Raw genomic sequence first — 12953 nt, 5'->3', positions numbered from 1 at the left:
GGTAGGGTCAGCTGGCGCTTCTGTCCGTGGGTGACACTGCTGCTTGTCGGGGCATAGAAGCCGAGTGAAGCCACAGACTCACAAGTCTGCCAGACAACGGAGCGGCCATTGGTCAGATGTCACGTTTTGCTACACTCACTTGAGGAAAAGAACAAGATGGGGTCCATCTGGGAAATGCCGAGGTTCTCCTAATGGCCTCAAAATTTTCCCTGAAACAAAGGCATATTTTTAATACCGATGTGGTGCTGGTGTTACGACCAAGAGTTGTGAATGATCCAGTCTCAGAAGGATTTAAAATGAATATTCCCAAAAGGGAAAGAGAGAGAGCCTTGATGTTTATGAGCAGGTTAGAGCATTTGTCACAGAAGGAATTAAGAAGGACTGGCATAAATTTTTAAAAAGACTATATACATTTGGATAGTGCATGCTTCACTGGTATTTTTGAGGTGTCCGGAGAAATCAAAAAAGGCCTCCAGCACATTGGGAGACCTCTTGCAGCATATTTAGGTAAGGAGATGAATAGGAATTTCACTGTGCTTCTTAGGCATGGGCAGGCTGTGATTGTTAGTGAAGGAACTACCGGTTTCATGGAGATCGGTCTCTTCTAGTATTGTATAGTTCGGTGTCTTCATTTCTGTAAGGAGGCAGTGTAAAATAGAGGAAGGAACTTAAGCTAGGAGTCGAAAGCCTTGGGTTCTGTTCTGAGTTCTTTGATTTCCCTGCTGAATGGTATGTGGATAAGATGTTTAATCTCTCTGAGCCTTAATTCATGCAAAATGAGATTATATTCCATGGTATCTAAGGTCTCTTCCAGCTCCTTGATCCTGTCATTGCAAATGGTAAACATTTATTTTACAGAATTATATTGAGGATCAACTGAGCTAATGTATATGAAAATGCTTTGAAAACTGTAAACACACATTATTTTAGGAACAGAAATGTTTTTATGGTACTTTACATCACATATTCAAACCCCTGGCCTTACTAATTAAAAAACAAAAACTTTAAAAATTATATCAGTTGACTTGTTGACTTGAGGCTCAGGACTCTTTTTCTGACTGTTTTTTTCTACAAGTTCATGTCATTAAAACAGACCTACAGATGTTTATAGTAATTAAATGCTCATCCCTTCCTCTTCTTCCCCTCCCTCCTTATCCCAGACTGCTAAAAAAAGTGAAAAGATGTTTTCCCAACTTCTTTAATAATATAGAAGCTGCACAATGACTGTTCTGTTCCTCAGATCTGCTTGTTTTTTTATTGGCGTGAGGAGGAGTTTGTTTTGCCATCTTGGACAGTCACTATGTCATACTAATTAGTTCTGTTTTACTTAGTTAGGGAAATGTCTGATGAAGAAATCAAAGAAAAGACACTAGCTTCAGCTAAGGTCCATTTAGAAGGAAAGGCACCAGTGGAGAAAGCAGCAATTATACACCAGCATCTTGGCCGGCGAGAAATGACAGATATGATCATTGAAACTATAAAATCTAACCCAGGTAAGTTTTCAAATGACTTGAATTTCTTATTGGATTGTTTTATGCATCTAGATGATTATTTCATACTTGTTCAGTAAGTCTATTGTTTTAGTCTCTTTACCGTAATTTTCTGTGCTTAATAGGTAAGTCCTAATTTAATCTTGTCCAACTACTTTTTAAATGAATTCTAACAAATTACATTTGCCTTTATTGGAAGTAGTAGAGAAACTGCCTCATAACTGAATGACAAATCCCCAATCAGTCCAAATAAATCTGTTATCTATTCCCATTGTTGTGCTTACTTGCTCCATTTAGAGGAGTTTTTTATTTTTATTTTTTGCAAGGAAGTGACTTGACCAGGGTCCCTCAGCTGCATAATTATTAAGTGTCTGAGGTCACATTTGAACTCGGGTCTTCCTGACTCCAGGGACTGTTGCTCTATCCATTGTACTACCTAACTGTCCCAATACTAAAACTTAAATGGCCAAAACTGGTAGATCTACTTTTCAAACAATATTAACCTTGAACATATGTATAAAAAACATTTGCATACAAGCATACCACGAAAAGTGTAAAGTCCTTAGAAATTATCAAAAATGTTGATTTCAGCTAAGTGGTGCATTGGATAGAGCACTGACCCCAGAGTCAGGAGGACCTGTGTTCAAATCCAGCCTCAGACACTTAATATTTTCCTAGCTGTGTGACCTTAAGGAAGTCATTTAACCCCATTGCCTTGCAAAAGCAAAAAAAAAATGTCAAAAGTGTCCAGTTCATTTTTTCATGCCCATATTTAATTATTTAGGGAGTTTGTTTAAATGGCAGTATAGAGTTTTCTCTGCCAAATATGAGCATTGAAACCACAAAATCTAACTAAGGTATGGTTTTGGATATGCCGAAAAATCTTTTAGGAACACCTATGTGATGTTATTAATGTCTTGATGGTCTTCTCATGTGAAATTGAACTCCTTGAGAATAATTAGCTTCCTAATGCAGTTTAATATATAACCTTATAAAATTTATCAAAACTTTTGATTTATGAAAGATGTGATGAAAGCTACAATGGAAGAAAGAAAGTCTTCAGAGGCATCATCCTCTCCTGAGAAAAGTAGAAATGGAAATCACAGTAAAGAAATGGTTCCAGATTCTCCCTCTAAGCAACTTCCAGACCAGATTTCATTCTTCAGTGGAAACCCATCAGTTGAAATAGTTCATGGCATAATGCACCTGTACAAAACAAAGTAAGAAATACTTCCTTCTGAATTGGATGGGTACAAGTGTGTACCAGGGAATCTTTTTTTTTTCCCCCTCGGAGACAGACTTGGATAGTGTGCCTGGTGCCCAGAGATGAAACTTGAGGGTGATGGCATTTCCTTAGTGCTGCCTCTGGAATGGTAATATTGTTTTATGACCCTAGACTGGTTTGATGGCTAGACCTGATGGTTTTCTTTCTTAATAGTTTCCAGTAATAGTATTGATCTGCTCATAAAGTAATAATGGAGGCGGATACTTTGAAGGGAGATTTTGGGGAAGAGTATTATTAACATTGAGAATCCCTAATCTCAGCTTCTTCTCTCATCTGACTTTTTGCTAAAGCTCCTACAACAAGTTAATTAACTGATAAATATTTCATCTGCTTTTTCAGCCCTCTCTTGTGGAAGAGTAACTCCCAAGCAAGGCTGGGAAAATGCCCAGTTTGCTTGAGGAAAAAAAGGATATTTAGAACATCCACAAAATGGATTATCAGCTCCTAGTAATCACCAGTTGGCTCTGGGTCAGCTGAGACCTCTTGTCTAGGCAGCTTATTAAGTGACATCTGGATGTTCTGGTACCTGTCAGGACTCCCTGAGAGAAACTCAACCAACTCAGATTGTACCCATTTGTCCTCTGAGAATTGTTTTGGTAAATGGGGTTAGCAGTTGGTTCCTGGCAGCTAGAGTGAATTGTGCCATTTCAAAGATTAACTCAACTGCTGGATGATTTGTTCTCCACTACATTGGTTCTAATGGGGGTCATCATTTCTATGATCTTCAAAACTGCAAAGGCATAACATGCATTCCCTGAGGTTTTGAACTTCTTAGGCATAAAACCCTGCTTTCTACCAGTAGCAAATGATTTTTTTAAAGCGATCATTATTTTCCCAGTACAAATAAATAACATGTCTTAAGTTAAATCTTAAAACTTTATTTGTTAAACTGTGCAAATAATTTTGAAGTGATCGTTTCTCCTTTGGATGGGTGTGTTCTCAATAAAGTGAGTAGTCAATCAGTGAGACACCCCTTCCAATGGCATTGCCTCCTTAGTGTTATCCAATCTCACCATGGTTCCTCTCTTCAAGACAGTCTCGTTGTTGTCTCTTTAGTAAGATGACCTCGTTAAAAGAAGACGTGCGTCGCAGTGCAATGCTGTGTGTGCTCACAGTCCCAGCTACAATGACCAGCCATGACCTCATGAAGTTCGTTGCTCCTTTTAATGAAGTCATTGAGCACATGAAAATAATCAGAGACTCTACTCCCAACCAGTATATGGTGCTGATAAAGTTCAGTGCACAGGTATGAGTTCAGATATTAAAGACCTCATGGTTGCAGAATCTGCATTTGGAACTGTGTGACTCTTGATTCTAGCAGTATGGGATCAGAAACTTTTCACATAAAATAATTAAAATACATTTCTCTGAATATAACCTAGAACATTGATGTGAACTGAACTCCATTTACATTGCCAATGATGTGAACACTATTGGAATTCCTCCTTTTTTTTTTGCCATGTGGTGACTAATAGTTTAGTAGTTTTCATTTAGCAATAAATTTTTGAGTTGCAGTATTCTATTTTTCTTCCCCCCCCACCCTCCCTTATCTTCTCTAAAAAAGTGTTGTGACATACATTATTTTAAAATTGATTTTTAAACATGAGAGACCAAGTGTTATGATACCTCTTGAGATTACTGGGCTGTTGCAAAATTGAGGTTAGAAATTGCTTCTTTATTTTATTTTATTTTTTTTGCAAGGCAAATGGGGTTAAGTGGCTTGCCCAAGGCCACACAGCTAGGTCATTATTAAGTGTCTGAGGTCAGATTTGAATTTAGGTACTCCTGACTCCAGGGCCCGTGCTCTATCCACTGTGCTACCTAGTTGTCCCCAGAATTGCTTCTTTAAGTAAATATTGAGAAACCTGGTAAAATGATGGCCTATTTTTTCCTCCACTGATACTATTAGGCAAAAGAAGAAGGTCCAAAATTCAGTTCATTGCTAGATGTATATCATATTGTTAATTTGAAAGAAGAAGTTAGAAAAACATTTAAAACTTAAGATAATTTGAAGATTATAAAACCCTTAATTTTTCATTTTTGTGTTTCTCTTTTGCCTATCATTTTGTTTAAATTAGGTCAACAAGTTTAAAATACAGTTTTGTTATCGTGATTCCTTCACCTTGCCTGTAAAAATCCTCCCTAAATTTGTCCTAATTAAATGAAGTCCAGACAAGCTGGTTGGCAAAAGGTGTGCCTTGGTCTCTGACAGATCACAAGAATTTGTGGGTGGGGGGTGGTTAGGTGGGGCAGTGGATAGAGCACCAACCCTGGAGTTCAAATCTGGCCTCAGATGCTTAAAGGCAAAACAACAACAACAACAACAAAAAGAATTTGTGGGTGGGAGGATATAAACGCTACCACAGATGCCCAGACCTAGCACCATCCTACTTCATCTCTATAGGAATGCAAGATTGATGACAGGAACAACAGCCGCAAGGTGACCATAAGGGAGGAAAAGGCTGTATTTTCTCTGTTCTGCAACAAAGTGTCAAATTCAGATGAATGTGGCCTTGCTGGCCACATACTGACCTTATTTTTTTTATTCATTTTATTAAGCATTTCCTTAGTTAACCAGTTCAGGCTGAAATTCCAGTCTGACACTTCTGCTCTTACAACACCAGAAAGAGAAAATAGCACTCTGAGCCACATTTGCATGTTGATGTTGAGCGTACATACATTGTCCATATTAAACACACTCCACAAGTGAAAAAATGGATCTCAGTATCAGGGCAAAACTAAGAGTACTTAAATCACCTATTGTCACTTTATTGTGCAAAGTCCTTTAAAAATCATTGGAGGGGGCAGCTAGGTGGTGTAATGGATAAAGCGCCGGCCCTGGAGTCAGGAGTACCTGGGTTCAAATCTGGTCTCAGACACTTAATAATTATCTAGCTGTGTGGCCTTGGGCAAGCCACTTAACCCCATTTGCCTTGCAAAAACCTAAAAAAAAAATCATTGGAGGGGGCAGCTAGGTGGCACAGTGGATAGACCACTGGCCCTGGAGTCAGGAGGACCTGAGTTCAAATGTGGCCTCAGACACTTAATAATGACCTAGCTGTGTGGCCTTGGGCAAATTACTTAACCCTGTTGCCTTGCAAAAAAAAAAATCGTTGCAGAACTTTGCAAATTGAGAAAATGGTTCTTGAAACTCTATTTAGCTAGAAGGAGTGGGATGAAGATGTGGGGAAAGGAAGACAAGCCACTATTTATATATGATTTAGCTCAAACTCTGTGTATCTTAATGACTTTCACTTAAACAATCATCGGTTCGCTTAACCATCAAATTATTTGACCTGGGTCTGACAGTGCAGAAAAGAGATTCTTTGCTCTCAAGTTTATAAGATCCATGTTGGCCAAATGGAGAAAAGATGTGAATGGACTCAAAAAAAAAACACAAAGGGACTATGTCTTGTCTTTGAAGCTACTAAAATCACCAAACTTATCCTCTTGTTCCTTTAGTGTAATTATTTTTCTTGTAATTAAGTACCATTTTTTGTTCATGAAGATGACTATTGATATCTACCATGACTGTATTTTGAGGTGTTTTTCAAATAGAGATGGTGGATTTGCTATTTTATAGCAGATTATCCATATAGTTCTGTAGTAAAGTATCGACATTTGTTGGCTAAGTCTGGGATCAGGAAAAGTCTAAAGCTTGCTTGTCCATGTGGAGATTATTCCACGACCTTGTTATCATTAGTTCTGTGTTCTCACCAACTGATAGCAATCTGACATTGCTAGAATAAGCATTATATGTTGCTCTATCCCCCTTCTTAAAAGTGTCAGCTATCCCAGTCTGAGCATCTGCTAAGCCACTCACAACACAAAGTTCAAAATTGTCGCATTCATAGCATTCCTTAAAAAGTTATGTAGATAATACTGTCATTTTTTCTTCTCAGGTCCCATTTTCTATTCTTAAATTTTTTTTTCTTCCAATTTTTGTAACTTAGTAGAGCTGTTCTGTATCTTTTACAAGCTCATGAAATTTTGTTTTCCTTGTTGTTATTCTGTAGGCCATGTGAACAGGTGTGTTTACTAACATTTGCCATGACCTTTGGGGAATTGCATTTATTGGTGAAGAACTTATAATTCATCCAGGCAGGTAAAGGGAGTTCTAAGTGTGTTCACATTGTCAACAAAAGAAAATGGAGGGCAGAGTTGGGCAGCTTTTTTTGACCTCAGCATGCTTAGAGCTCTCGAGAAGGCCTTTCTATTGAGCGTAGGTTACCCGGACCTGCTGAACTCTAGACCAAAAAGGAACTCTTGGTATTCCCCAACACTCAACATCATATAGCTCAGAAGTAATAAACTATATTTTTAATAGTAAGTGATCCATTTTAGAGAATATTTGACAGTTATATGAATAATTGTCTTAATAATAGTGTAATGTTTCTATGTTGTTGAATGAGGCAGAGAAACCCCCATCCTGATTATTTTCTTATTTCAGGACCAATATCTTTTACCCTTCTTTTATTAAACATTAATCTAGATAATTAAAGTTGAATTTCCATCCTTTGTAGGGCAATGAAAGCATCCTAAAAACTTTCTGGTGGTGTAAGATCACATTGAACCAAGAGCTTTGGAATGAAGAGAATTTTGGTTTTCCAAAGATCTTGGGAATCTTTTCTCTAGATCTGTGTAGGTTTTCTATAGCGATAGTAGATTTGCATGATGTTTCCTTTTGCTGCTAAGTGCTATAACCAGACAAACTATGTAAGTTGGTAGAGCTTATGCAGACCATTTTCCTGTGTTAGCTTTGTACCTTTTCCCAAATTTTGCTGATCTTACAGTATGGAAAGTGATGAGACATCTAAATGAATTCAGCTTTTGCAACTGCTTCTAAGAGGCTAATTTTTTTAGTGGAATCATCTATTCTTTATCTCTTGAGACCAGACCAAAAAGCAATAGCTTATCTACACAAATATATTCCATCTTGCTATTTTAAAGATGTGTCTATTTAGGAAAGAAGAGAGATTCTTTATCCTTGTAGCAATTTTGTTCTGCAGTAGCCAAAAGATTTGTGTCTTCTCTTCCCACTTGTCTTTTCCCTACGAACCTTAGAGAACGACTTATTTTACAGGCAGTCTAAACTTGGACCTATAGCCATCATATCTGATACTAGACGCTCATTTCTTTAACCCTCATGTGACAGCCCTTTTGGGGAGTATATTTTGCTTACTCAAAAAAAAGTGAATTTTTTTCTTTATTCCACTTGTACTGATGTCTTTTTCTTCTAATGTGCCTATTGACATTTTTTAAATGAAATCCTTCTTTAGAATCCATTAGTTCTGATTTGGTTCCAGGCTTTGGAAGAAGAGATTTACTTTTCAACTTCTAAGAAAATATTTGGGGGGAAAGAGGGGGTGGGGGGAATTATATTGAGGAAAATGGGCTGTTGCCCATTGTGAATAATCGTCAGCTTTCTATACTTAAATACATCCTGCCACTTCAAGTAGAAAATGTCTGTGGTCCAGAGAACATTGTAGACTAGTGGGATATCAACCTGTGAAGATAGCCTGTGTATGGACCTTTAGATTATTTCTTTTTTCAGTCGGTTGATTTTTTCCAAATAAAAGTATTGAAAATGCCTCCTTGGAGATACGCCTATATTGAATGTAGAGGAAATGTCGCTTCCTCTTAGTAATCTATTTTTTTCTTTCCTTTCCTTATATTCATAGGCTGATGCAGATAGTTTTTATATGGCATGCAATGGTCGACAATTTAATTCAATAGAAGAAGATGTTTGCCAGCTGGTGTATGTAGAGAGGGCCGAAGTGGTGAAATCAGAAGATGTGAGTTTGAAGAATTTTCCTTTTTTAAGATTTCTGGAAATGCTCATGATGTGATAAAAAGAGCCTTCATAACTCTTGTGAGTGTAAAGACTGGGGGGGAACAAGTCATTCTTCCTTCTTGAGTCCAATTGTCATCACACATAAAATGAAGATAATACATTAAACAAAAGCCTTGAAAGGGAAAAGATTATATAAAAATTGTTATAGATATTCATTTATAATAGTAAAATAGTTTAGTTTATAAAAATAAATCAACCATAGCAAAGAATAATTGTATTAAATAACTATTGAAACTGATGAAGTGATGCTTTGACAGTTAAATTGGGAGTGGTTTTGAAATCAATCCAAAAATCCCCTTCTTATAGCCATATGCCTACATGTGCATTTTTGTATGTGCAATTTTGAAAGCACCTTGTAATCTCTCTGACCTGCCTGCCCATTTGGCAAAGTTTTTGCCCCGAGTTGATTTTTCATTTGAGTAGTTGTCAGTTTAATTGCATTATATTCTAGATTGACATTATTCCAAAGTGTAGCACTTTATTATTCTTTACCTTTCATTGGGCTTTATTGAAGTAAAATCATTTAGATTTTAGGTTAGGAATAAATTCTGGGTCTAATATTAGAAGACTTCCACTGAGCAAAACAGAATTACTGGCCAGCCAGCAAGAAAAAAAAATTGAATATTAAATTTCAAAATGCTTTCCAAAATGATTTTAGAAATGTAAAATGATTTTCATCATGTACTATATGTTAAAAGCATATGTATTGGGCAAGTCACTTAACCCTATTGCCTTGCAAAAACCTAAAAAAATATATATGTAATTGATGATTTTGTTAGATTGTTACTGTTAAATAATAGATAAGTGCATGTTTATTCCTAGGGGTTAATTAAACTTAGTAACAATTATTATAAAATAGAAAATGTTGGGGAAATGAGGAATATTAAGTTTAATAAGCCAGTTTGCCTATGAATTTGCATCTGATGATGATATTTTTGATGACTGCTTTTTCTAAATAAAACAAAGTTTTGAATATTTTTTTGTTATTCCCAGACCCATGTCTTCATAGATTTTAGAGCTAGAAGGTTGGTATGTTTTTTGACTGGAAACTTTTATAATGAGTTTATACTTCCTAGTTAGTAGGAAGTGTTCATTCTACTGTGACAGTTTATTAACTTTTAGCATGCTGAAATGAAAGGTGGTGGTTACATTTATACTCAGGGTGCCAGCCTCCCAGTGATGGATCTGACAGAGCTCCCCAAATGCACAGTGTGCTTAGAGAGAATGGATGAATCTGTGAATGGAATACTCACCACATTATGCAACCATAGTTTTCACAGCCAGTGTCTACAACGCTGGGATGATACTACGTAAGTATGATGGCTTTTTTTTTAAGTTTTAAATATATGATAAGCCTCTTTGAAATTTATAAAAAAAAAAAGTCATTCTTCTATTTAGTTTCACAAATCAAGGATGGTACTAAGCAGATTTCATTGTCTTCTTCCCTTCCATCTTTCTTAAGAATAATCAGCATTCTTAGACCAAACTCTTTTTAGCAGCATAGATTTAGGGTTCTGAGTCCCTAGTTATGATTTTTTCAGTAAACCATGAGTTATTTTTTTTCTCTCATTCCAGAAGCTAAGTGTCAAAATTTGAAGCTTTCATTTTTATGATCTATGCTCTGGCCAAGTCTTGTAACTGAATTATGCTTGCCATCTAACACTGTTGGCTTGTTATTCCAAATTTCTCCTCAAAGAAGCAGCAACTGCTGCTATTTTAGTCTGTTATAAATGTTAGGAGTCACTGGCCAAAGGTCATGGTCATTACTAAGAAAAAGACATTTAAGGTTTCTTACTTGTGGCCAGATGACTTAGCAGGTGGGACTACTTTGAAGAACAATCCTGCGACTTGCCAATTGCCTGTGCAAACTACTGAGGCGCCTGTTATCAGAGACTTAGCTCCCTGCCTATGTAGTAGCCTGTGGATCCTGGGCTTTGTATAGCACTGTCAGCTACCTGGCAAAGCATTCTCAGTCGACTCTGTGGTAACATCAGCTTGTCAGTTGACAAGTGTCACTGAGGATTTAGAGCTGGAAGGGATTATCTAGACTTAACCCCTTCCTTTTACAGAAACAAATTCTCAGAGAGGTAAAGTAATTTAAAGGCCACTAGGGGGCGCCACAGTATACAAAGCACCTGGTCCAGAGTCCAGGATTTAATGAGTCCAAATATGGGCTGGGATGTTTACTTGCCATGTGATCCTATAAAAGTCCATTAACCCATACCTAACTCAGTTGCATAATCTGTAAAATAAGAATGATAATAGCACATGCCTCCCAGCTTGTTCTGAGGGGAAAAATGAGATAATATCGTAAAGGCACTCTGCCGAACCCTGCCTATACAAAATTGAAATTTATGTTACTTAGAGCTTACATTCCAATGGGGGAAACGATACTAAGGGAAGAAGACCAGTAGGAGTGGAAGTTCAAAGAGAGCTCTTTGAGGCTTCCTTTTTGCTAGTAATTTATGAAAGATCGTATATTCATAGTTGAAGTAATAGAAAATGTATAATCCCCCATACATGTGTCACATATATAACATTCCTCCTGGTTATTTCCATTTCATGGTAGTTTTATTTACCCTCTTTAACAACAAAGTAAACTGAAGGCTTTATTTTGGGTTTTTTTCCTTCTTAACTTAGTGATATTATCATAGACTTGTATAATTCAGGTAGTTTGGACATTTTAATTATAAATTTGCTTTCCATTGCTCTTTGGCTTAAATGACAGAATGTTTATGGCCAAAAATTTGCATGAAAATATTGAGTCTATTTTTTTAATTAGCTTTTTTTGGGTGATAAAAAAAGTTGCGATTCCCAGATATATGTAATTGAAAACTACATTGGAAGCAGTTTTGTATTTTTAATGTATACATACCACATATAATAGTGAACTATAACTGAATCCACCAAATAGACTGTAACAACACATGCCAAGTATTTATAATGGGACAAGCATAATCTCCTTAAAAATTTTCACCTAAATAGAGGAAGGGAGGTACAAATACTTAGTTAAGCATCTACCATGTGCTGTCATCTGTGCTAGACTTCACAGAGATTTCATTTGCTCCTCACTACCTTTGAGGTTGGTCCTATTATCTCCATTCTGCAGTTAAGGAAAATGAGGCAAATAGATGTTAAGTCATTTGCCCAGGTTCAGACAACCAGTAAGTATCTAAAGCTGGATTGATCTCAACAAATTTTCTTGACTCCTAGTGTAGTGCCCTCTCTACTGCTCCCCCGACTACTTCAGATCATCTTTGTACAATAACATGTCTTATGAATATCAAAAAGCACATGTGTGGTGGTTTTTGTTATTTGGTAAAAGTTAAAGTGGAGATGAAGCTGGTTTTTTTATTTTTATTGATATCTTCCATTTATATCAAAATTCATTTCCAAGTATATGCTTCCTCTTCCCTGTGAAGAAAGCCATTCCTTGTAACAAAAAAATTTTAAAAGCAGTTCTAGGGGCAGCTAGGTGGCGCAGTGGCTAGAGCACTGGCCCTGGGGTCAGGAGTACCTGAGTTCAAATTTGGCCTTAGACACTTATTAATTACCTAGCTGTGTGACCTTGGACAACGCACTTAATCCATTGCCTTGTAAAACAAAACTAAAAAAAAAAAAAGAAAGAAATGATGAGCTGAAACCTGGAAAGACTTAATGAATTGATGTAAAGCAAAATGAGTAGAAAAGGAGAACATTGTTCCCAGTAACAGCAATATTGTAAGATGATCAACTGAATGATTTAGCCATTCTCAGAATTAGAGTGATAAAAGACAACTAAAGGATTTATTAAGATGAAAAAGTGCTGGCTGTCCATCCCCAGAGAAAGAACTGTTAGAGACTGAATACAAATCAAAGTATCCTTTTTTTAAAAATTTATTTTTCTTGGATGATTTTTCTTTTGGTCTGTGTTTTCATTTATGCATGACTAACATGGAAATATGCTTTGCATGATTACCTATAGCCTATATTAAATTGCTTGCCTTCTCAGTAAGGGAGATAGGAAGGGAGAGAATTTTAAATTTTAAAAGAATCTTAAAAATTATTTTTGCATGTAACTAATCTCTTTTAGCTAATCTGAAACATTTTTTTTTTTACTTCCTCTATCTTCTGATAGGTGTCCTGTTTGTAGATACTGTCAAACTCCAGAACCTGTGGAAGAAAATAAATGTTTTGAGTGTGGCGTTCAGGAAGTAAGTAATGGGTTTTAAAAGAATGATGAACTCATTTTGACTTGGTTGGGAATAGCCTCTGCTGGGTGCATTTCAGTTCCTTTTAGGTCCTGTTGAGTTGTCTCAATCCTCTGGGGATCTACCTTAAAGTC

The 12953-nt window shown here is 36.5% G+C and overlaps 1 protein-coding gene across 2 annotated transcripts in view; it reads left to right on the top strand.

The window, feature by feature from the left end:
• BRAP (BRCA1 associated protein) overlaps positions 1 to 12953 on the top strand; it is a 54965-nt gene that overhangs the window by 691 nt on the left and 41321 nt on the right. For both annotated transcript variants that reach the window (XM_074205734.1, XM_074205733.1), the window contains exons 2-7: positions 1332 to 1493; positions 2515 to 2710; positions 3832 to 4021; positions 8457 to 8570; positions 9791 to 9939; positions 12747 to 12822. In XM_074205734.1, coding sequence (XP_074061835.1) covers positions 1332 to 1493; positions 2515 to 2710; positions 3832 to 4021; positions 8457 to 8570; positions 9791 to 9939; positions 12747 to 12822 — 887 coding nt within the window. The remainder of the gene's footprint in view (positions 1 to 1331; positions 1494 to 2514; positions 2711 to 3831; positions 4022 to 8456; positions 8571 to 9790; positions 9940 to 12746; positions 12823 to 12953) is intronic.

The sequence above is a fragment of the Macrotis lagotis genome, chromosome X (genome assembly GCF_037893015.1).
Source record: "Macrotis lagotis isolate mMagLag1 chromosome X, bilby.v1.9.chrom.fasta, whole genome shotgun sequence".
Lineage (NCBI taxonomy): Eukaryota > Metazoa > Chordata > Mammalia > Peramelemorphia > Peramelidae > Macrotis > Macrotis lagotis.
Note: the sequence above shows the minus strand (reverse complement) of the source record. Positions and strands in the feature narration are given on the sequence as shown.